This window comes from Dunckerocampus dactyliophorus, chromosome 17, assembly GCF_027744805.1.
Source record: "Dunckerocampus dactyliophorus isolate RoL2022-P2 chromosome 17, RoL_Ddac_1.1, whole genome shotgun sequence".
Lineage (NCBI taxonomy): Eukaryota > Metazoa > Chordata > Actinopteri > Syngnathiformes > Syngnathidae > Dunckerocampus > Dunckerocampus dactyliophorus.
Window position 1 is genome coordinate 19,201,005 of NC_072835.1, and position 26,123 is coordinate 19,227,127.

General features: G+C 41.0%; 1 protein-coding gene across 2 annotated transcripts in view; it reads right to left on the reverse strand.

Annotated features, from left to right (window-relative positions):
- The window catches only part of si:dkey-112m2.1 (transmembrane protein 132C), a 164,042-nt gene that overhangs the window by 79,601 nt on the left and 58,318 nt on the right, over positions 1 to 26,123 (reverse strand). Inside the window, exons 3-4 of one of the 2 annotated variants that reach the window (XM_054756660.1) lie at positions 21,384 to 21,420; positions 20,496 to 21,310 (exon numbers count right to left, since the gene is read on the reverse strand). In XM_054756660.1, coding sequence (XP_054612635.1) covers positions 20,496 to 21,292 — 797 coding nt within the window. In that variant the 5' untranslated portion in view covers positions 21,293 to 21,310; positions 21,384 to 21,420. Of the gene's footprint in view, positions 1 to 20,495; positions 21,421 to 26,123 lie in introns of both variants that reach the window. The other variant, XM_054756659.1, reaches the window with a different exon arrangement.

Genomic DNA, 26,123 nt, shown 5'->3' on the forward strand with positions numbered 1-26,123 from the left:
ATCTCGGTTTTAAGGTGTATATATCGTAGTGTAATCTAATTATATATCATCATATGTAATTATATTTACATTATGCCAAGGGCCAATATAAAAAAAATACAAATGAGGGCCGAAAACCGACACTTTGGACACCCCTCGTTTACAACATTCCCTTTTAGGAAAGTGCAACGATGCAGAGTGCAACAGTAACAGGCTGACCAGTTTGAATGATTTTATTTGTAGTAAATTAAAGTTCCTTATTGCCTGAAGTGAAGCATTAACAGTTCCTGCTTGCGTTAACGTATTTCACCGGGAAGCCAAAGTGTTCACAAACAGGAGACTCTCTAGGCTACGTCTTCTACTTGGCACCATCGCTAGTCAGGACTCCCGCTACCCAAAGGCTGGGCTGCACTGTATTTGTTTACTGAGGAGATGCACACGTCCTGCCCATCACTTTTAATGTGTGCGGTATTCCTTCCTTTATTGCACTTAATTGATTCCAAACCCGACTGTGATAAATGAATTTCTGTACAATAGGATCCCTTATTTTTACATTTTTATATTTGGAACATAAAAAAACTTGTTAATGATATTCTAAATACATTTTTTTAACATTATTAGAATCAAATAACACCCCTTTACACTTGTATTACCCAATAGAGCAGGCATGAAAACAGAAAATAAGTAAAATACGATATAACATAGACCCACACCTTAGCATTGGGACAGTGTTTTTTCTGGACAGTGTACCGTCTCATCAATGTAACATTGCTGACATCCAGTGACCAGGGTAGACTACTACATATTATGTCTTTAAATGCATCTTCTGAATGCCTTACAGTTGTATTCAGCCATTTCATGATTGAACATGCTTAATTTAGGCCAGAATAGGGACAATTAGCTTAAAAATGGGTGTTTTGTGACTAATAACAGGCTGTAATCAACCATAAAACAGTGATAATGTATTAATTAATTTATTTTGATAGAGTGAAGCCTCGGAATTCGAACCACAACGTAGCGAGGGACAACTTTCTTGTGGAGATTATAGAATCCAATTACAAACACTTGTACCGTTACACCCCGACACGTACAGCAACTATGCCGGTCATATGAAAGAAAAATATATTTTATTGGATAAATGTCTGGGAAATAAATGAATTAATTAAAAAAAATCTTAGATTAACATAAATGGGAAACCAAAAAATCTGAATGCACACTCTTGTATCCAAATTTGCAACATGGTTTTCCACAAAGTGTTGTTCAATTTAGCATGATGGCTTTTTTTTGCAAAAAATAACGAGCTAAATAACACAAATAGGACTCAGTAGTGTACAACTTGCCAAATATATGCGATTCCATACCAGAAGTCCTGGAATTCCTGCATGTGTCACCCCTTCCACATTAAAGATGACTTTTTTTGCACACACACATACACACACAGTCTGGGCAGATTATTAGAAAACACTGAGGTCACATTTGCAGCTAAAACTGTTCAGGTGTGATCTGTAATATATATCTACCAGTGTATTAGCCTCATTTGGACTTCATTATGTGCATCAGTAGGCTCCAATACTTACAGGAGATGGGGGAATGGACCGGAGTCGCAAGCTCTGCGGCAGGTAAAATGTGGTTGTGAGCGCGTGTGCGTGTGTGAATCAGTGAGAATGGCGGGGAGAAGGCGTGATAAGGATGACATGAGGTTTAAATAATTTACTTTGATCAGGATGCAGTGAAATACTATTTACTAGCTGCCATTAATCAATGAGTTTGTTTTCTACAATGAATTATAGTCAACATCACATGAGAATTTACATATATTCGTATGCTGTTTGGTAAAATTAAATTCTAAGTGGAAACGGTAACCATCAGCATTCAGTCAGACCTTGTGTTTTCCTTCTAGTTTTCCACCCACTTTTGGTCTCAGGGTGCTATTTTTTTAGAAACTAAAAGGAAACACCCCTCTCGTCGGTATGTGAGCAAATAAGATATTTGTATTTAAGTGTGAATGAATTGTTTAGAGTGAATCATACTTAAGTCTTTGCACTTTGCTGGAACCTTTGGCTGCTGTCAATTTGCATTGTGTACTTCTTTTTTTAATGCTGTAGCAGCCAGAACATGCTGTGACTGTCATTGGTGCTGTCATAGTGCAAACAGGCAACCCGGCTATTTACCAGTCAATGTGTTGCGCTAACAGCGCCTCAATTTGTATTGTCATGCTGCAGATGACACGAAGACAAAAGGATGACTCAGTCATTTCCTTCTTGGATATTGTTTTTCAAGCTGGCGTTCTGTTTGTCCAGCCACCCATTGTTCATACGTTTGTCCCCATTAAGGTTGCAGGTGAGCTAGAGCCTATCCCAGCTGACTTAGGGCGAGAGGTTGGGTACGCCAGCCAATCGCAGATCACGTACTGTATAGACAAACAACAATTTAGAGTCAGTCGTTAACCTAACATGCACGATTTTGAAATGCGTGAGGAAATCTGAGCACCCGGAGAAGAACCACACATGCACAGGGGGAACATGCAAACTCCCCACAGAACATGCTAACCACTAGACCACCGTTCCACCGCATTCTGTTTGTGTCTTGGTTAATCACAGCCGCTCATTTAAATCCGGTTTCACCTCATTTGGCTCATTTGGCTTGTGAAAAAGTGTCAGTCACTGCATTATCTTAAAATTAGCATCTTAACTGCTCCTCTGTTGTTTGGTAACTTGCACTGAAAAACGTTTTGCAGTGTTCAATCATCGCCACATCATTTAAAAAAAATACAAAAAGTACAATGTTCATGAAAAATTAGCGGCAAATAAAACCTTGGACTCTCAAAACATTAATGTCAGTGATAACATTAGTGATGATTGGACACCACTTGATTTTTAGATATCAACACAAAAAGGCACAAGGCACACAAACATGCCGATGTCGTTGGCCAAAGATGTTGCGGATGCCTGAATGGAACACAACAAAAATCAACTTAATTGAAACAGCCATGGCCAAAAACATTTATCCACGACTGTACCTGTCAGGTTTTTGCACCCCCCCCCAAACACCCAGGATTAAATCAGTGATCAAGAAAATAACACACTTTCTCTGAGATGAATTTTATCATCACTAAACCTCAATAACATTACAATCACAACCATGTAATTTCCATCCCACCTATGACAAATTTCCAAACGATAAACGAAGATCGTTTATCGTTTAAGAAAAGTCTCTGCAGGTTGGGTAGTATTTGTAGCCAGGGATTTGGCACTTGATCGCTGCCACAGCCATTGTGTTTCAGGTCGTTTTCTGGCTTTGCGTTGAAGAAACACCTTGTGAATGTTTGAAAGATTTATTGAGAAATGAGACCAGTGGTTTCCTGAAAAGAAACCTTCATCTACAAATCTGACAGTTGACCCCTAATACGTCAGCCACTGTGGTACCGGTGTGCTTCAAAATGAATGGGTTTCATATTTTCATGAAGAATAAAAGTGTCTGTACGTTTGAAGAACAAATCACTTTTAAACTCTGACCTCAGCTACCCACTGCCAAGTTGCTGTCAGGTTGCATCGAACCTTGTTCTTCCTCAAGCAACACTTTAAAAAGCTGTTTTTACGCTCTGAGGGACCGGAAGAGTATTTTGGCAAGTAACATAAAAACAACAAAACACTACAGCCGTGCAAGACATAACTAATAACTCAAAGAGCTTTCAAGTAAGTAACATAGACCAACTCCCTAGCAGCGCTTCTTCATGACCCTAGGACTGCTTCCACCTCACGCAGCTGGACTATCAACACCTGGACTGTCACTGGCTGTTTGCACTCATCCCTTCATAGAGTGCTCCCTTGGGTGGCGTCATGTGTGCATGTTCCTGCAGGACCCCTGTGGACCTGCGGAAAAGCCATTTTACTGCACTGCACAGTGACCATGCTGGGGTTGTTTGTGCACTGCGTGCCAGGAATGACCGCAAACTCAGACAGAGCATAAGAAAGTGTTGCACACAGCACAGGAGTGTGCACAACAACATGTCATTTTAGCCTTATTTCATATTTAGCTTAAATTGCATCGGGTCATATCGGTATCCAGTGGATCTGAATAATGTAAATGATTCATTCTATTAATATCACGGCTGGCAAAAATAATGTGTTAATGGCAGTCACTAATTTATTGAATTAATTAACACCTCACTGTTATGACGGTGGACAGAGGAAAGTGTAGCGTCTCCACACTTTTGTTTAACTTTCTTCTGACCTTCACACATCAACAGCAGTGCCCACTTCCAACACCATATATGGACTGTATCTACAACCTGCAAACACGTCTCTCCGTACTCCTCTGAACAACACTTCCTCATTCCAGACCACACTACCACAAGGTGCATTCGCAGACGCTATTCATACTGTACTGCCTTTAAACGTGACAATACTGCTCTGAATACCTGTAACTCCAGTCTATAGGCTAGGTCAGAGGAATTGCAGAGACATGCTAGAGACACTGCATGAAACACGTGGTAATCCACTCCGCATGCTATGAGCCACCTCCTATGTCCCTGCAGTGATCACGCAGCCTGCACATTAAGTGTTGCGCAATGTGGTGTAAAAAAAGAAAAATAGGAGTGTAAAGGTGACTACAGGGGTGTTATTTCATGTCTACAGGGCTCTGATAATAGCAAAAAACAGTATCTAGAAAGTCATAAACAGGTTTTCTGTGCTCTAACTATGAAAACATTCAGTTTATTAATATTGAATGCTACTACGTGGAAATCCACTTATCACCGTTGAGTCTGGAACCAATTAGCCACGTTAAACGAGGGACGACTGGACAGTGAAAATGGATATATTTCAGACACAGTTGCAAATGGTGATTAATCGTGATTAATTAGTCAACTGTGACTAATCCGATTACAATTTATATTCAATGTAAATGTAATAAAGAAGCTAAACCTACAAACCGAGCAAAGCTTTACAACTGTAAACAATGTTTGGTTGCGACATAGACACTGAGTAGTTCCAGTTGGTTGAAGATTGCACAGAGCTGTAAGTAAACAATGTGACATTTTGACCCTTCTTTCGGATGGAAATGGTCCACAGCGAAAGGCCAACGTAGAGCAGCTACAGAAGAAACCATAGTAAAAAGGGCGAACTACTGTGCTGGTGCATTTGTGTCACTTTACATGCTTGAAAAGTGAGACAAAGAGAATTAGAAGGAGTCCTTGAGGCCACAACACAGCTTGTGCCCACTCAAAGTGCAAGAAAAATGTAGAGCAATTGCCAAGCATCCCCTACTTTGCTCCATCTTAAGGGCCAAACAGCCTTCAACGAGAGGGTGGAAAAGGTGAAATAGTGGTCCAAGACCTCTCAAGCCTTTATATAAGTATCAAAACTCCAGTGGAGCACAGCTGCATTTAGGTGAGACCCCTGCTGGGCTTTCTGAGCAGCATTTGAACCTCAAGTGTTTTTGACACAGATGGAAGAAGAGCCTAAAATGGTGCTTCACTCCAGAGTAAAAGCATCACCCCTTGTTCTAAGAGCCTCAAACACAAAGAGGCTATCATTGCTTCAGACAGCACACACACCGGCATTAAAGTCACGTAGTGCACTTTTTTTTTTTAGCACAGGGAAACAAAGTCAATGAGTCACTTATTACGTGTCTTTCATATCGATACAAAAGAAACTAAAGTGTTTTTAAACACTTGTGATTGACGCAACACGATCCATCCTTCTGAAGTGGTAGGTGCAAAGACACTGAAGCTAAGTAGGACCTGTGATTGTTTTCTGAATGACTGAAATGATGTGATAATATTCACACTGCTTTTATGTTATAATCGTCTATGACTTTTTCATACAACGCTTTCACAAGTGAACTAAGTACTCCACTTTAGACCTCAATCAACCCAATTGCCAACATTTTGTGCTTTACGACGATCTGATATTATGAAATATACACTCTGGATCTCAAAATGTAAAAAAAAAAAGGGAAATTATTGTTATTATTGTCAGTTACGGTGGTTCCTCGGTTGTCTATGAATTTGTCAGACGAAAACCGAAACGTATCAAAACAGTTTTCCTCTAGGATATACAGTAACCCATCGTTAATCGCGAATTGGTTCCAGACCCAACTGTGATAAGTGAATTTCCGCTAAGTAGGATTCCTTATTTATAAATGCAACGTTTTTGTAGTTAGAGCATAGAAAACCTGTTTAAGACCATCTAAATACGGGCTTAACATTATTAGAGCCCCCTGGACATGAAATAACACACACACAGTCAATTTACACTCATATCACCCAATATAGTAGATGTCATCAGAGAAAATAAGGCATTTAAGACATAAATAAAACTTGTGGTTGTGAACAGGAAGTGATGTTGGGGGTTCAGAGTTGAGTTTTAGCTGTTTTAGCTTTAACAGTAGCTACAGTAGATGATTATTATTATTATTATGATTATCATGTTATTGTTACTGCACCAGTGTAATAATAACATGCATATGACAATTATTATTGCCTTATATCTTCATTTTAGTTCATTTAGCCAATTTTATGCTTGAAAATGTTTAATTTAGGCAAAAGCACGTAAAATTTGCTTCATATGTTTGCTTTTTTTGTTGTTTTGTTCTACTAATAGGCCGTATTCAACCAAAATTCGGACTGCGAAATTGGAACCATGATGCGGCGAGGGACTGTAATGTAGAAAACAATGCAAATTAATTGTAAATGTCGAAAATTAACTTCCCCTACATCCTGGTGAGATTGAACTCATTAGTGTTCCTCACCTTCTGGATGAAATTGCAGGCACTCGCAAAAAATGCACGGACAGGGAGTCAGCAATTGCATGGGCACTTGATTTCGCGGAACGATACCATATCAGGCAAACGGCCTAGTTTGTTACAAACAATATTATACAAAAACCGAGGCAACAATTTGGCAAGATTTTTGATGAAAACCAAATCATACAAAAACTGGGATGTACAAAAGCTGACTTTTGTCAGTATTATTTTTCAGATGTGTTCTTTACGAAGATAAACAATCCGTTTTGATGAGAGAGGTATGTATTTGTACTTCCGCCAAATAAAAGACTCTCTTCAAGGGGTCTCCGTCCAGTAGTTTGAGTTTCTTCAAGGGATTGCGACTATGTGGTCAGGAATCGGCTTTGGGATATGAGGGTCAAAGGTTGAAAAAAAATAAATGTAAACTGGGAGAGATGCAAGTCTTCTTCTTGAGCACTGTTGAGTTACAAGGGACTGATTCCCTAAATCGCTCAGGGGCACAATGCCATTAAAAAACACACGAGCAGCCACTTGCTTTTTTCTCTGAATCAGTATACACTGAACACATAGACACACACACTCGAGCAGATCAAGGTTTATCCTCCCACATTGGTAGCAGGCCCATATGATGAAGGCTTGGATCCAAAGTACCAGCTTATATCTCCAGATCAATGGCTGACCTCCCAGCCATCAACACACACACACACACTGACCAACACTACACAGCTTAAAACCCCGCCAGAGGCACTGCTCCAAACCACGTGCTAATATCACATCGGTCTAATGATCCCCCCCACAGGACTCCCTCAGCTTTGTCCCATTTCTCAGCTTCTCATTGTACATTTCGTGCGTGTTTGTTTCTGCCTTTCTCTGTAAATGAGGAGGCCGCCACGCTAAAAGTTGTAGCATTATGAACTGTGCTTTAAGATCTATGTAGAAAAACAAACAAACACAGGAAGCAAAGTTTCTTTCGGACTTTTCAATCAAAGGATGAAGGTTATAGTACATTTACTGTTGTCTTTTACAAATAATGCTGAATAATTTGACAATTGTCACAGGCTTATTGTGTTGGGGCTTTGCCAGACCCCCCCTCTATTGTCATCAACCCTGCTACATTGCAATCTTAATGACATATTCAGATTAGTGATGAGCATTTGATTCAGATTTCCTTGACTGACGATATCGAATGACCCAGGGCAAGGCACCGACGCAGGCCCGTGTACATTCAGCACATGAAGAAGCAGAATAATACTAATAGACGTGCAGACGTGAGCCACAATTTTGTTGTGCCAAATTATGCAAATACAATAAAAGCCAATCTATTCTATTCTAGTCTATGGCACAAGCAAATGGGCTGAGAGGGAGGGGGAACTGCACCCAAATCCAGCACAGTACGACTGGCCTAGTTTGAGTGTGCTCTTATATTTGGGTCAATAGGGTGACAACTAATTCGTCTGTATATGTTTTAGCAATATTTTTAATAGACGGGGTGGCTTTCTGGCAGAAGAAAGGAGTTGCCATAGGTTTGCTATACTGTATGTTCTCCACTTCATAAAGCAACCAGGTTGTGAAAAAGAAGCTACAGAAATCTTTGTTTATCGCAGTTAATTGGTTCCAGACCCGACAGTGATAAGTGAATTTCTACGAAGTAGGATTCCTTTGTAAATCGGGCTGGACATCGAGCATCGACGGGAACCGGGACTAACTTTCTGATTCTCCCGAAATGTTTATTTTGATGCCTACGTTCGTTGACTCACCAGCCCGCCAACTGGTGTTTGTGGTCATCCGTTTGAAACACGAGCAGTGTGCGACGGCGCTCGCTAGTTTGGCTGAAGTTCTGCAGAACAAAATGAACGGTCGGCGCAGTGCACAACATTTGCGACGCCGTGGTGTCGTGCAAAGGAGGGTGCGCCACTTACAGGATTAAACACCTCCGGATTCACAGTGTACAGAGTGCCCTGTTTTTGATGCGCTACGCCGGACTTCTTTCAACCAGTCAGGTAAGTAAAACTATAAATGACGCCGCTCTTAGGCCAACATTGAAGCAGCACACAGATGATACTTTATACTGCGAATACAGTGGCCAACTGAAATATTCAGCTAACGTAAGGCTGTGTACTTAATTCATTCATTCATTCATTCATTTATTATTCTGAATACAGAATATTGTCTTACAATTGGATAAAAGCAATGTTAGGAGATTTTTTTTTCTTTTTTAGCTGTGTTTAGTTGGCTGTTTCGATATTTGTGTAACTTTCTTACTGCGTGGGTGAAGCAAGTTGGGATGATTTACTGCACATTGTCTGTTTTCAGGATTAATGTCAGTCCAAAAATATATATGAGGAATAAAAAGTCTATATAACAAGCACAACATTTCATCATTTTCTTCTCTCGCCCTCCCCCCTATTCCTTTGCCTGGAGTCTTGCATTAAAATATGCATGGTTTTGGAGTTGGCGTAACAGCTGTCAAGTTGGCGTGATCAAACTAATCAAAGTAAATCCTTACGAGAAACATGGAGGATAAACAAGTGATTAGAGGGACAAGCTTGTGATTGTCTGGAGGAGCGACAGAGACAACTCGCTGTTCGCCCAGTGCAGCTTACGCTGCCAGGACTGCCGCACAACATAATCCGTGTTCGTCAGCCCCTACACCACTACATTTATCATCTGTAGTGTCAAGTGCACAAGCTCAATAAGTGTGGCAAAAGTTGAGCAGTTGCCTTTAAATACTAAAATGAATAACTGTTAAAAAATAGTTAGGGGAGAATGAATCTATTATTACTTAATGAATCTATTGCTTAATTAATTAATTGACAACCATTTTGCTATGTGCTTAATTGTTTTTTTTTAATTAAAAATGTAAATATCCTCTGATTTCAGCCTCTCAAATGTGAATATTATTTTAATTTCCTTAGTCATCCATGAAAGCAGACCTATTATCTTTGTGTTTTAAGCAAAGCAAGATATCCAAACAAGTCAGCTTTGACTTTGGAAAACAGTGAGAAACATTTTTTGCCTCTTTTCTGACATGTTGTGGACCAAACCACTGACTGTTTGTGTTTGGTTCATGTTGATTTGTTCTGTCTCGGCCAGGGGTCGGAAACCTTTCGCATCAAAAGAACCATTAGGGCCCGTTTCCACCAAATTAAAACCCACTTGAAACCACAAAACCTATTTGTCCACGAAATTGAAGGTAAAACTACAGATATAGTTTCCTTTTCTGTCTTCCTGGCAGAGTGACGAGCCACACCTGGCAATTAGTCATGTTTCTTAAAGGAAAACCTCACTTTGTTTGGAATTTTGCCCATCATCCACAATCCTTATATGAGACGTGACACATGTCTTTCTCTTTTCTGTGCATTCTAAAGACATAAAAACAGCTAAAACGAGGCAGGGAGTTACGTTTTCCAAACTCAAATACAAAAACACAGCAGCGGTGGTAGCAGCTCCAATATGCAGCGTTACATTTTGGCAGTGGCTTGAGGCATTGTGAGCGCGGCGCTTACGCCGGTTAGTAGCTAGCCGGTGTGGTGTGGCGAGGTGCCACTACACCAGGAACGTAGTTCTTCGGCGTAACAATGTTAATAACAATAATGCTTGGTTAATATGCAGGTCATATTATGCCAAAAGAGTGTTGCTGCCGTTTTGTGGAGGTTTTTTTCAGAGGTCTTTACAATGGAATGGGTGTGTCCCATTACGTGCATTCTTAGCTGCATCTTTTTAGCTGGTTTTTTTATATATATATTTAGTACGCACAGAAATGGAAAGACAGGTATGGTCATGTCTCACATAAGGATTGTGGCTGACCAAAAAAAGTGCAGTTTTCCTTTAAGCCTTTTCCTAAGCCTTCTCCACCTCATGATTTCTCACCGAGTTGACTCACCAGAAACACTGCCCCTAGCACATCAGCCGAGAATTGCACGGCACGCGCTCAACTCCGAGGCAGAGCTTTGAAAGGCTAATTACAAGTGACTACACAGAAGCATAAACCGGCTGGAGCCACAGCAGAAAGATAAAAGATATGCATACGGCTCCATTGACACCTGGTCATGGGCGTAAACGATGACTCGATTAATCGAAACAACAAGCCTCAGATCAATCTACGAAGGAAATAATCATGAGTTGCAGCTCTAATTGGTAGGTTGATTGTGTGGAGATAATGTTGAATAATCCAAGAAACAAAACGGAGTGCACAGCTTGGATGCAACCAGCAGAGACATTACTCATTCCGTTACTTCCCGCCGTTTTTGCTGGTGGTCCCATAAAAAAAAAGAAAAAAAACATGATCACAACAACATGCCCTTGTTCCCAATCCTCAACAACCCTCCATCAGCTCCATGATAAAGTGTGATTTCCATCATCATATTTCATCTTCTCAATTTAAAAATGAATAATTAAGACTGTGTTGGTATTGAACCTGATAGCTGACTAAAGAGCACATTTTAAAAACTGTTGCATTTGTGCTGTCTTCAAGGGAGGATTATATTATCCTTGCCCAAAACCAGTGCTTTTGGAAGGGTTTTTAAATTACAAATGAGAAATGGCAGGAATGCGATTATTTGGCCGCAAGCTCAAGTCAGAGTCATCTTCTTTTTTGAACAACAGTAAACAAACATTATTGCTTTCAGAGAAAAGCTCTCCCACAACTACCAGACAAGGGCACATGATCTGTATAAAAGGCAACGGCAGGTCTTACCTTGTGCGGTCATTTTAAGAGTTTTTGACATAAAAAAAAAAAAAACACAGGTATGACACTCTGAATGTAAATTAAACATGTTGTTATGGGAATGAGCTACCAGAATGGCCTTTTGTCAATCGGAGGCTGTGCTGGCCAGGTCTGCGACTGGCATAATTTATAAAACACTCCGTTGGGTCAAATTAGAGGCTGGGAGCATCATTTATGGTCAATTGGTTGGAGGATATGGGAGTTTGAGTCATCTCAACTGGAATACATAACCGCAGGATTAAATAACAGTGCTTACCCCGAATTTGCTTCAGAAGATATACACCTGAGTAGAACAGAATAATGCATTTCAATAGTGACAGTAGTACTATTATTATTTAATATTTATAAGGGCTTACAATTATTATTCAAATTAATGCCAGTTTCCATCCTCTATGCGCTTTTCCTCACTACGCTCGCTGACTTCGGGCGAGAGGCGGGGTACACCCTGGACTGGTCGCTAGTCAATCGCAGGCCACATACAGACAAACATTCACATTCATAGAGTCGCCAGTTAACCTCACCTGCATGTTTTTGGAATGTGGAAGGAAACCCAAGGACCCGGAGAAAACCCACGCGCGCACGGGGAGAACATGCAAACTCCACACAGAGATTAATGACAGTTTACAAATTACAGTAATATATCATGATTTGCAATTATTTATTAAATATACCAATTTTAACCGTATTTTTTAACAGAAATATGAATTACAAGACGCAATGATATGACAGGTTCTCTGAACCTGCTGACCAAGGCTGCAATTAGTCGATTAAGCTGAAGCTGCTTGTTTCTTGTGGCAAATTCAATTTTGCACTCTTTTCAGTGACAACGATAGCGATGATTTGGACACCATGATTTTTAGGCATCAGTACATCATTAAGTTAACATTTTATTCTTGTGGAGTGATTTGGCTCCATAACTATAGTCTATAGCTTCTTGCTTTGCAGCTGGTGTGTGCCACAAACAAAACAAAAGGCGTTCAGGCACGTCCTTCTTGAATTAACAAGTGTGGCGGCAGTGGACATTACACGTACTTATCTGTATTAGATTTGGAAAACTACAATGCCACACTTTATCCTACAATTAGTTAAATTGGGTCATGCCAGCCATTGCACCTGCACCTATGGTCATGAGCGTTGGGTAGTGGCCGAAAGGACAAAATTGGGGGTCGAAACGAGTTTTCTTCGTAAGGTGGCTGGGCTCGCCCTCACCGATAAGATGAGAAGCACTGTGATCCGGGAGGAACTCTGAGTAGAACCGCTGCTCCTCTGCATTAAGAGGAGCCAGATGAGGTGGCTCGGGCATCTGGTCAGGATGCCTCCCGGACGCCTCGGGAAAGACCCAAGACATGTTGGAGACACTGTCTCTCAATTGGCCTGGGAACGCCTCGGGATCCGCTGGGAGGAGCTGGACTAAGTAGGTGGGGAGAGGGAAGTCTGGGCTCCCCTGCTTAGGCTGCTGCCCTTACCTCGGATATGCGGAGGAAGATGGACAGATGGATGGATGGATGGATGGATTGCCATTATTCTTTTTGGTGTGGAAAATACAAATTTGCGTGAATGAACGTTAGTAGTTGTTGATGTTCGGAGCTCAGAGTGTGAGTGAATACACCTTGCGGTAGTGTGGTAGAGAATGAGGGGGTGTTGTTCCCAGGATGAACGGAAAGATGTGTTTGCGTATTGGAGATGCATATACAGTGTTGGAACTGGTCACTGCTGTTGATGTGTAAAGGTAGGAATAAAGTTTTTAAAAAAAGAGTGTCAAACTGTTTACATCTGTGGGGACACGACCTTGCGTCTATCAACTGTTATAATAGAGAGGCGTGGCTTGCCATGATTATGCGCAATTACATTTTGAACATACTTAGTTAAATAAATGATTTACCGCCGTTAACGTGTTATTTTTGACAACCCCAGTATTTATTTTGATTTAATTGTGGCTCAAGCTTCTCCCATTTCTCACACAGTCCGGGCAAAAGCGCAAAGATAAAAGTCAGAACCCATCATAAGAATTGACATAGTTAGGCACATTTCCACAAATCTGAGTTTGATCAAACGTGCAGTCAGAAGGAAAGCTAGTTTCATCCCTACATGCTGGACACGCTTCAGTAATCCTTCTACAGGTCTAAAATAGGAATGGAGCCAATACCGGCCTCTGTATTTCTCTACGCTGCCCTTATAAGGAGCATCAAACACTTCCACAAGTTCAAAGCCCAAAAAAATAATAAAAAAGTAACCTCTGACTGTGTCGATATTCCTAGTCTTGGAGGCAGGTCTGTAACTGAATGCTACGACACATTTGTATGACCCTCTGTCGAGCAGCATCCCTCAGGGAAATGCAGCTTTTTCTGAAGACGGCGGACAGAGCAAGTCGAGAAAAAAACACAAAAAAAACCCTACGAAAAGACAGCAGGGAAATGGCAAAGCAATACATTCTGTCCTTCCAATGTCCAATACATTCATCAATTTGAAACCAAATTCGAGAAGGGAAATGTGATAGAAAATCATTAAGGTAGAAAATACACTGATTCAAATGACTTGCTTCAGGCAACCGGTGATTGCTTTGGTGGCGGCGGGGTCCAGCAGTGAGTTGGATCTACATAGTGAGCATTCTCCGCAGGCTGCAAACTGCTAATTACTTATTAATGAGTAGAAGAGGAAAGTCTATGCTTTCACAGTAAACACTAGTAAATAGGCCAAGTGAGTAAAAAGGAGGGGGGGAGTAAGAATAAACCGGGTAAAAGGGAGGGTGAGGTGGCTGTCGTGGCAATTTAGACAATGATGGACATCTGAGAAAATAGTCTTCCGAGACCAGGACAGAGAGGAAGATAAAAACTCCAGATGTGTTTTGTTCTTGCTAGGAGCAGATCAGTGTTTCTCAGAGACTACCTGCAGAATTTGGGAGTAGAAAGAATGGAGTGATCTATCAACAGTCCTGACCTCAACCAAATTGAACACTTGGGATGAGCTTGTCCTGGTTGTGCTAAAGCAGATATGGGCAACCTAAGGCCCCCGGGCCATATACGCTTTATAGTCTGTAGATTGGATTTAGAGGTGAAAACAACATGAAAACCAGTTTCTGTCTATGAGTTAAAAAAATAAAAATAATAATCTGATTGAAGATGGAAATCCAATCAAAACCTTTGCACAAACATCGGTCATAGCAAGTACCGCCATTTGGAAAGTCCTGAAGAAATAAACCACGGGGGTACTAAGTAACAGACGTCCAACAGGTAGACCAAGGAAAACATCAGCAGTTGAAGACAGACAGTTGAAGACAGACATAAATAAAGACCGTAAAACAACCGTGAAGGATCACCATCTACTGTTCATAGAAGACTTCATGAACAAAAGTACAATGGCTACACAAGAAGATGCAAACAACTCAATAGCAAGAAGAATAGGAAGGCCTGGCTGGAATTTGCCAGAAGAAACAGAGCTGAACCTCAAAAATTGATCAGTCCATCAAACATTTATCTCAGAATGTTTGACACTCATCACAGTACTTTTTGGTACTTTTTGGTAAATTCCAGTCCTTAAGTAGCAGAGTCCATATATACTGTACATTTGACCTGTATTGTCATGTATTTCTAATTATTACCAACTTGAGAGTGAATAAGGTATGTTTTCTGCCTGTTTTTGGAGAAAAAAATACAAATAATATTGCTAAATATTTCTAAATAAGATGTCCGGCATAGGCGGTGAAGATTTGGCATGTTTTACATCGGGACAATTGACAAAAATATCTCATGGTAGCTGCTTTTGCCAAAGGAAAAGCGGCAAGAGCAAAATGCACTTTTAGTGCAAGCCTTTCCTGTAAACCAGATCTCTGTGAAGGAAAAGCACACAAGAAGCCCTATGCCTCGTTTGCATATCATTTGAATACCAAGGTACCCTCAGCTATATCAATCTCTACAACCAACCCACTCATAGACAGTAGCAGCCTTGTTCGCCTAAGTGCAACTCCTGATGCTGATGCTTCCAGGCTGTGCCAGCCTGAAACAGGCTACCTCATACCTTCAGCACGCCGATATTAGATATTCATTTGCATTCATCAGCAAAACCCTCCGCTCCCCAGGGGAATCTGCGGGAACATGTTGGATTGTTTAGTCAAAAAAATTGCAGTACAGCTGGGGAAATTTATCGTTTGAAAAGCCAGTTAATTTGTTCAGTAGGAAATGGTGTTTTCATTTGCATGTTGAATGAGGAATAGCTTGGAGAACCCTTTCCAACCTGTTACGCCATTCTCTCCGAGGCTAATGAGGCAGGGGGTAGGGAATTACAGATTCCGCGGGGAGCCTTTAGCATGATAAACACAGCGTGACATTGCAGTTGGCATAGAGCAGGTCCAGGCATGTAATGAATCCGAGTGTCACAATATGTGCGCACACGAGCCTGCAAATTTGACTGCATGTGTGTGGGCATATTTCCTTTTTTTTCCCTGACGGAAACAAAAGCCTGTAATTATATTCCCAATAATTACATTTGTTTATATGAGATCAAATACAGTCAATTAACCAAAAAGCCGGGGAGAAACTTGCTAATGGACTAACCTTTGGCCAACCATGATGATTTCCCAGTATAAATACGGACTATTTGATACTGACTACACTGGCTATTCATAAGCAATTATACTTTATAGGTTTTTTTTTATGGTTATCCATTGATAACTGATCTCCAAGAAATCTGATTGTGTTGTAATCGCGTCTTGAAGCAATTGAGGCAAAAATGAGTGTACTACTTGGCTGCAACAAAGGCACCGTTGATGCTGTCTCAACTATAGGATGGTTTGCTGGTGTGAAACTCATTCATGTTACATTTGCCGTAAGACCAAAATGAACCAAAATGTAAGACCAAGAACGGACATTTAAACTGAAAAGGCAAGTTATCAAATATACTACACAAGAGCACACAGAACAATAGGCTAAATAGGTTACCGTAAGACATTAACAGTTATTCAGCTCCACAATAGCATAAAGAACATACCTGGGAGGCTGGATAGGCTTAATTAACATAACAAGCCAGCAAATCCAACAAGCCAGTTATTGGAGAGCGAGTTCACCAAGCTCCCGATCTCGACCTACATCGCTGTTGCTGTCGCGCAAGCCTAGCGTGCCCTCTTGTGGCTAGCGATGGTAAAGTCCAATCCTTGGTTCATGCCGTTCAGGTTGAATTAACATTTAAAAACATGACTACAAATCCTGACTACAAATCACAGGACCACCCAAACTATGAAGAGTAAAGCCTCATTTACACGTGCATGCATTTTGTCCACACAGTGAGTAAATTGGCGGTAAACAGGTGGAAAATTTTCAAACGCTCAAAATTTGTGGCACGCATAATGTCCGTGAACTAGTCATTAACGCAACGTGAACGCACCGCAACCTATGCCTAAACGATGCATATTAAATTTCCTCGGTCCTGTGCCAACAGGAACCTTGTGCATGAAAAGTTTTGACCATAGCTGCAACGTATTTTTCAGACAACAAATACTGTCGACATCACTCCCACTCCTTGCTACTTTGTTAGCATTTAGCACATGTTCACGTTGTGACCACGTGGGCTCTATCCGGACAGCTAGAGACTGCTGGAGACTGTTTGTATCGGACAGCCTATATCACAGATTTTAGATGCAGGCCGATATAATATCGGCACAATATCTGATATCAATATTGGATCGGGACACCCTTAGTATGTAGTACAGCATCCAATTAACGCCCTGTCCTCTTTGCGCTTTAAGTAAATAAAGGTCTTGACGAGCAATTATGGTAAACAGTCTTATTTGCAAACTGTCGATCAATTGATTTTTTTTTCCCCCCATAGATGATCGTATGAATTTAAAGAAACAATTATTAATTCTCATCATGACCAAGAAAAATAAGAAGATGAGGTTGATAATTGTGGCTGGTGGGAGGATTGACTTGATGGGCAGAGGCCAGGAACCTTAACTAAGCTTGACCATCTCAGTCTTCATTTGTCACAAGTAACACAGAGGAGGAGGAGGAGATGCATCAGTGGGAGTGAAAACAGAATTGAGATGGGTTGGGAGCGGGTCCAAACAACATACTGTAAATAGTTAATGATGCCTTCACTGCTGAGGAAAAAACATGCGGCACAGTTGCTTGTAAAGTAAGCTGTCAATGGTCACAGCCTCTCCAGTCACACTATGTTCAATACACAAATCGGAAAAGGGAATGAAGTAAAATAAAACTCAAAGGCCCTCTCGTAGGACAGAGATCCTCATGTACGCGTACACACTCCCCGACCCCCACCTCTTGTGATATTGCTTATGAAGCAGTGCCAACATCCAGATCATCGCAGGGATTCAGGCCACGTATACAGTTAAACCCAAAAGATTCATGGCCTGGTCAGATTTTGAGATTCAGAGAACTAGAACAAGAGGAGACAAGAATACACTTTGTTAACTAACAGCTTCAAATTCCAAATAAATCATAGATCAACCAGTATTCCTTAACAAATTGCGTTCAAGAATGGTGCAAGTACTTTAATGGCATGGTTTATTTAATATCATGCATTCCTAGAACAAGAGAAAAATAAACACTGCGCTAGCTTGTTTTGTTTGTTAGTTTTTTTTAAAAGATAAAAAGTCTTGCTCAAAATTAAAGTTTAACGTAGGATTAATCAGGAGTGCAATTACAAAGTTTGGTAAGCTTGCAGTCACATTCTATAAAGCAGCCTGCAATTTTCAAACACTTTGAGGTTTGGCTGCTAATGAAATAGTTTTGGTTGCATTTTAAGGCTGCACTCCACCAAGGGTAAAAATAAGAGACCTTTTAAATTGCTATTGGGTGCTACAGACATGGCTGTAGCGAAAATACGGCCATCCAAGCTCCCATTTAATGCACACATGGTGTTGAGTGTGATAAACACACAGCAAACGGTAGTACTTCATGGGAGTTCATCATCACTGGAGTGAGAGAAACAGCAATGAGGCTTTTTTGGCAGATTTCCTGCTCATCCAGGGTTGACAAATTGCAGTGGCACTGTGTCACAGCTCCACTTTGAAGACACTTACAGTTTCATCTGTCATGATTTAGATCTCAGGCATACAGGAACCCCCAGCAGAAATATCCCTTACGCCTCTATTTGCATCAAACAACACAGCGCAATTAAAGTCTCGCTGAATAATTTTTCATACGAGGCATTTCTCGATCAATCAATGACTGACGTTTTCATGTGGAATAACCACAAATAGACTTGTACTAAGGCTGGAAAAATGCAAAGCGAGTAGGGATGCGTACCACAACTTGGCATCATAATGGCACCGTAATCGGACTGAAAAACTAAGTGGTGCTCTGTGCCTCGTTTCAGTGCTAAATTAGAGTATGCCAGCTGCAACAAGTGCTTGAAGGTGATATTGTGCAGGTAACTTGCAAGTAATGCAACAGAACACAGTCTGACGCCCCTTATAAAATGTATTCCCGACCTTAAGGTTGTAAACAGGTTTTCTATGCTCTAACTATTAAAATATTTCATTTATAAACAAGGAGTCCTACTTTGTGGAAATTCACTCATTACTGTTGGGTACAGGACCAATTAACCGTGAGAAACGAGAAATTACTAAATTTTGGATGACTATTCTGTTCAACTTGCACGTCAGATAATTCCATAAAAGTAAAAAGATGATGTTGTTGTTGTTGGACAAATTTGGTATGTTTTGCATTTTTTAGGTACGGGTTTGAGGACCCGTTAAATGTCTGCACCGTTTCAAAAGTACTTGTTTAATCGGCATTTGCAACACTACCTAAATTGCTCCAGTCGGTAAATGACCCAAATAAACAAACGGCGGTGGGCAAGTAGTGTCATGGAAAGGTTTCCTGCAATCGAGAGGCTTCTGTGGCAAATCAAAGGCTTAACATGTAAACATATTCTAATCTCTAATGCCACATACTAATCCATGAATTTGCCCACTGCTGATAATACGGATGAAACGCACTGCAGTATTTTTAAATGAAAACATCCTGTGGTCAAAAGCTACCAAGCAGTACAATTTCATTCAGTTCAGTATGGTTCACCAGTTAAGTTTTCGGAATGAAGGATTACCAAAACAACCAGACGGTTACCAAGCCCAGAGCTGCAAGGCTACACCACTTCATAGAAACGGGCAAATACACAACCACAACTCCATTTGTGTCGCATAATGTGTTTAACAATGACAGCTTTTCTGCATGCCGGCTACGACACGTAGCGCCAGTGTACAACCTGATTAGTTTCACTGTTCCTGAGTCATTTTACATGAGTCAGAACAAAATCATTCATAGCATCAGTGATTCTTCTTCTCTCGGAAATGAGTTGCAACCACACAATTTCACCCACTGATGACAGTTTGAAGGCTGCAAATGTCACTAGGCTGGGCTAAATGCGCATTTGTTTTTCCCCCTACTGCTCAACTATTTTTTAATTGTGTGATTTATCATTTGCTTTTTAAATGAGTCTGCAGGAAGCAGTGTGAAGCTGGGCGTAGCCTTTATGATTGTGGGTTTTTTTTTTTTTCCCTCACAATGGACGAGTTGATCATCCACAAAGCAAACAAACTACGTTTGGCTTGTTGCTGCTTCGCTTACTGTTGTGTGTGTGTTGGTGTCAGGAGTGTGAGTTTCAAAATGCTGTTAACTGTCAAAACTAGTAAAGAAGAAGACAAGCTTCCGGCTACAAACGAAGCTACCTGCACTAAAAACTCAAAGAAAGAGACACAGGCGCCCTCCAACATAGTCTTAGTTGGCTATCATCCACTTTTACCTCAGTGGAGCCCCTAAACCCAAATGCCCCGAACGTCAAACAATTTGGGGGGTTCGACCAACATTTAGTTCAATCACATTCATCATCATATGTCACCTCACACAAGAAGCTTTTTTTGTGATGCCTTCAAAAAAAAGAAAAAAGTCTCATGACAACCATAAAGCAGCAGTGAGGTTTGACTATGCACTGCAGGACGAATGATTCAGTTCAAAAGTGAGCAGCTCGACTTGATCAGGGATCAGACTTGAAACAGGCTTAATTGACACAGCTTGTCAGAATTGCTCACCTGAGGGTGAAGATCTGCACAGAGGAAAGTGTCGACAGAGCCAGAAAAGCCGAGACGGTTTCTCTCTGACGGATGGGTTTGGAGGGCACCATGACCAAAAAGTTACCGTCAAGCTTCAGCTCCGATAACGGCTGGAAGAGCCTGACGCTCCCAATGCGTTGCATGGCTGTGTGACCAGCAGAGTAGCCCATCGGACCGTGCTGCTCCGTGCGAATCGCACTGCCTTTCCTGGAGTCTTCGGCACTACAGTCCCCACTGTTAGTGGTTTGAACCATGTAATAGAGCTCCACAGGGGTGCCCTGGGCCTGCTCGGACACTCTCTGCCGACCTGGCCTGACAGTGGGTGGGCTGAACCAGCTGGCAAGAGGCTCGAGTTCCGCAACGCAAATCCCGAGTTCACCTTTCAGCCTACATGTCCCCCGTACCTCTTGGGTCTCATGGAAGGCAAACATCCTGATGCAGGGCAGCTTTTGGATGGCGCTGTAGTCATCCCAGTCCCTCCCTGCTATGTAGAATAACACTTGGACCTTGGGCCAGCTGGGGTGAATCCTCTCATTGATGATATAAGTGTGAACCTTCCAGTTGAACGTAAAGAGCGGCGACAGTGACGCCGATGTTGGCTCTGATGGTGAAATGAAAGTGTGCTGGTTGAACGGCCCGGGCTGTGTTTGCAGCATCTCCAGCGGGACCGGCTGTTGGACCGATAGCGGCCCATAGCTAGCATTGACAGAGGGCATGTGGCGAGCCTGGTGGATGAAGAAGGACTCAGTGCGGGCCTGCAGGCTGGAATTCCTCATTAAATCCTGGTTTGCCTCCTGTAGGAAGAAAGCTGACTCAGCATTAAGGATCCGGTAGCTGACAGGCAGATAGATTGGCATCGGGGTGTACCTCTGCAGACCCTCCAGGATCACCTTGCTGTCTACCACTGAAACAGAGAAAAGACACACAAACGGAATAGAGGTTATCTATTGTTCCTTATTTCGGAACGGATATAAAAAATGATGCAAGACATGTTTTTACTGTGCTTTTACCTAAAACAGTCATTTTCTAATCTTATCAGCAAAGCCCCAGCCAGCCATGAAATTAAAGTGTAATGCAAGGAAAGGGAAACCTAACTCACACCCTTGTGAGGAACAATTCACGTATACCGTAACATTTGCATACGTTCCCTGCAACCTGAGGCTACCACATATTTTATTAATTCGTCTGCACAAGGTTAAATAGCTTGACTCATTTTATAACTCACTCATTTTAAAACTTTGTTGTCATTATCAAGTAATGTACAGTTGTCTGTTCCCCCCCCCCCTTTCTTCATTCCTCCACTTCTTTGCATTCTGTCCAATCCATTATTTGGCTTTATCACTGTAGTAGTAAGTATTGAAGTGCTCATGGCACCAGAACACATGGTAACCTTGTTATTTGTTATCTAAAATAACACTGAAAGGCATATTTACTGTGTTAGACGTGTGCTCCGATGTTGAAATATGCTAAAATTGTGTGACTGGAGGAGGAGCAAGTGACATTTACACCAGAAGTTCCCACCTGGAAGCTGTCGTCCACTGCAATGCTTTCCCTATTGTTATGGTCCAGTTCTGGATGGATTGCTGTTGTGTGTTATATATGTATTTTTTAAAAATATTATTACTATATTATGCCCACTTGTTGTGTCAAAGGCGTTTGCTGGAGCGCTCGAGGAGACATTTCTAAAAGACGCCACCAGACATCACCTCGTCAGATGTGTCGGCAAACTTCGAGGAACAAATGTTTTGATACTACAGATGGAATTAAAAGTCAAAAACCCACAAGACATTGCACCAAGGAAAGGCGCCCCAAGGTGGCAGCAAGTCAGTCCACATTTCTTCTGCTAATATTCTCAGCGGTAGCCAGCCTAGTGCTCGGCTAATGCAGTGTTGATTCCTAACTGGCTTGTTTAATAACTGGTTATGGTTGATGCGCTAGCTAAGCGGCTAATGTGCTATCTGTTGTAGCGTGAAACAATAAATCCAAAGGGTTGTCTGTGATTGCAGCGTCGCTACAAATCTTAGAATAATGTGGGTTTTCATGCCAAATTGCTAGCTAAACATGGATCACTTTCACTTGTCTTTCCAGTCAATCTTGCAGTCGATCTGTCAGTACTCTAGTCTACAAATCTTGGAATAGTAATATGTGGTTTCATGCCAGGGCTGGATAAGCACCGATTCCTGCTCACTGGTATTGTATTTTGCAGTGTGCATTGAGCTGTCAGCGTCACTGACAGTAAAAAAAAAACATACTTGTGGCCAATATTATGAGTGTGTTACATAATAGCCATCACAACACAATATCAGTGAATATTATTATTGTGTTATTATTGTGAATATGTCAGTTTTTTGGCTTTGCGGTGAGTTGCGTTTGGCATGTAAAACTACAATTGTAAAACTATTTTAAAAAGTGTTTTATGTTAACATTTTCAGGTGTCCGGAATGGATTAATTGGATTTGCATGATTCTTTATGGGAACAATACCGTTTCGGTTTGAGCTGGCCCTTCTGGAACGGATTAATGACGCAAACTGAGGTTCCAATGCACAACCGTCTGTGAGGGAGTTTGCCAAAGATTCTAAGAAAAGTTTAAAAAAAAAAAAAAGGATTTGTTTGTAGGAGCTGCTGTTTTGGTTAGCAAGTTAGTAAGTCAGCAAGTTGGTAATAAATTGCCTCTACCATAACGGAGGCCACTATTTGAGGTATTTGATGAAGTTCGGTATAAACCAATGCAACTACGTTTTTAAATGTTAATTCATATTACCATCAGCTTGTGACAACTACTGTATATGCTGCTATATGTGACTGATCTGACTTATACTCCAGAGTCCGCAAAAGACGGTAATTAGGAGACTAGCTCCTCAGGCCACGAGGCTATTCAAGAGTTTGTACCGGCTCGTGATTTCAAGGGAGTCCTTCCACTGTCGTTCCACTGTATTCTGCAGTTGGATCAACTAGTTAGTGAATATCTTAACTGTTTCAAACTTTCAATTCAGGGTGTAATGAATCAGCCAAGACGTTTTTGGGGGGTTATATTATTACACAGGACAGCGCTCTGATTGAAGGGGCAAGAAAGGCTTCAATTTATTGCCAAATAAATGCACAAATAATGAGAATACGGCCTTTGTTTCAGTCGCCGCTTTGAAAAGTGTTGGCTTTCAGCATGATAAACAGGCCTGGAGCTGAACCTAATTACAGACCTCCAATTCAATAAAAGAATATGCATCAGTAACACAAGTCTGGCGCGAGTGACAAAGGCATGGCAATAATAAGCGTGAATCATAAACACAAATTAGCTGAACTCATTTGGAACCTTTACATTTGCATTCATGTCGCGCTGCTTCTTCCAGGTTCCCCTGGTATTAAAGTACATCCCTGATGGGTAGGAGCACCAGCCGATGAAAAGACCTTCAGTCAGACAGAACGCAGTGAGTGATGTCTGTTTGGAGTTTGATGCCCCTGATTAGAAAACGACAAAATGGGGCTCGATGTCAAGGGAGCGGGCAGGTCGAGTTGGTGCTGGATCATTCCCCATCGCTCCTTTTCTCCAGAGGGATGTGACATACTGTCCTACTTAGGATGGCACACATGAAAGTAAATACCTCTTTACAACTGGAAAAAAGTCACAATTTGCAACTCCAGATTTTTGTCCCTTCTATGACACCGGTGGAGTTGTTGTAAATAACACACGGGCAAAGCCGGTGTGATTTGCAGTCGCGAGTTATCCTTGGATCTCGTGTCAGCAGCTACTGTACTTGTAAATCATGTATGCTGCCGGACTGCTTCTGCAAATGAAAAAGGAAATGATTTGTGGAGATAAGTTAACCCCCTGCTGTAAATCTGGGCTGTAAAACTCTTGCAAGGAGAGGATTGCTGGGTACTGACAGCGCGTGTCACTATGCAAGCAGAGGTGGGTGATCACGTATAAAACATGCGCATGACCTGGTCTGACTGTGTGGTGTGTCAGATATTCTTAAAAAATATGCCAAAAAGTCATCCGAAACATTTTTGTGTGATGTTACACATAACTTCCAAATCTCGTGAGACTTCCTCTCAGTGAGTATCCAAAGTAAAAACACCACAAGTGCTTTTTCTTTGGATTTTGGGATGTCACTACAGAAGGGTATCAGTGATGAAAAAAAATGTAAAGTTTAACCATGAACCAGAAATCAGACTTACATCGGAAAGGGTCTGCCTGTGCAATTAATTATATTATGAATTTAAATTAATGATGAATTTAATAATAATAATATTAATTATAATTAATTATATACATACACAAATTGATGTAACTGTAAATATAATGCTACAAACTAACCACACTGCTTTTTTGTTTTAAAAACAAAATGTCAGTGCGGTAAAAAATCACATTTGGAGTCCAAAGATGAAAAGCTAGGCAGATAATTCCCAGCTAGCTAGCAAGCAGGCTGCCGCCGGTGACAGTTAAGCAACGGGCGCAAAGAAAGATGCAAAAAAAGTTGAACACTGATATGTTTGACAAGGGAGTGATCAAACACGCTGGCGTCGATTGCCGTAGCCTGGGTCAAGCTGTCAAACTGAAACCAGTGCGGTTTTATAGACTCGTGTTGATTCTCACGGAACCAAGTGCATCCCTTGTTGGCTATGTAACAAAAAAATGAGGTTGGGGAAAAAGTATAAGATTATGGGAATAAAATCTAAACGTTATGGAAATAAAGTCATAATATTACAAAGAACATTACAAGAAAAAAGTTGAAATAGTCGGAAAATTAAAAAAAAAAGCATAATGGGGAAAAAACAGCTGTAATTGAATTTTAAAAAGTTGTTCTAACAAGAAAGAAGTCACAATTTGATGTTATATGAGAGAACATGTCAGTTTAGTAGCACAGAGTTGAAATATTAAAGACAAAATATGTTATCTTTTTAAGTATTATTATGACAAACCAAAAAATAGGAAATAAGTAATTTTGGAAAATTGGGTTGGAGAAGAAATTATAATATTATGGGAATATACTAATATTATGAGAAGAAAATTTCCAAAGATTATTTATGAAGAAAGTTGATTTTTTTTTTTTTTTCCAAAAATAGAAGAAGCAAAAATCGGGGGAAAAAGACTAAAGGCTGAAGTTTATACTAATAATATGCTTTTTCACCAATATCACAAAGATGAGATTTTTTTCTTGAAATAAACCTACCGTCTCACCATATCTCCATGTGTTGGTTTCCAAAATATCAAATTGGCCCTTGCATCCTTTCATTTTTCAGTATATGGCTCTCATTGGAAAAAGTTTGGACACCCCTGCTGAGTTAACAAGAATTTTAGGATGGCAATGATTGGAATGAATTCAGTTTCTATCATAATCCATGGAAAAAAATTGTTGTGAAATTACAACAACTGCGGATTCACCGTTCAGCTTTTGCGGTTCCGTTGCGGCTATGCCCAAGAGAGCGGTGTTTGACTTCAAATCCACTCACCTGTTCTCCTCCCCTGGAGACCAAGGTAGAAATATAATCCCTTCATCTCGCCCGGCCTCTCCTCATCTCATCCTGTTGTTATCCTCCGCCATGTGTGCGTCTTACAACCACTCCCTGATCAAATATTTTAAGTTGGCCCAACTTTCTTTGCCGTA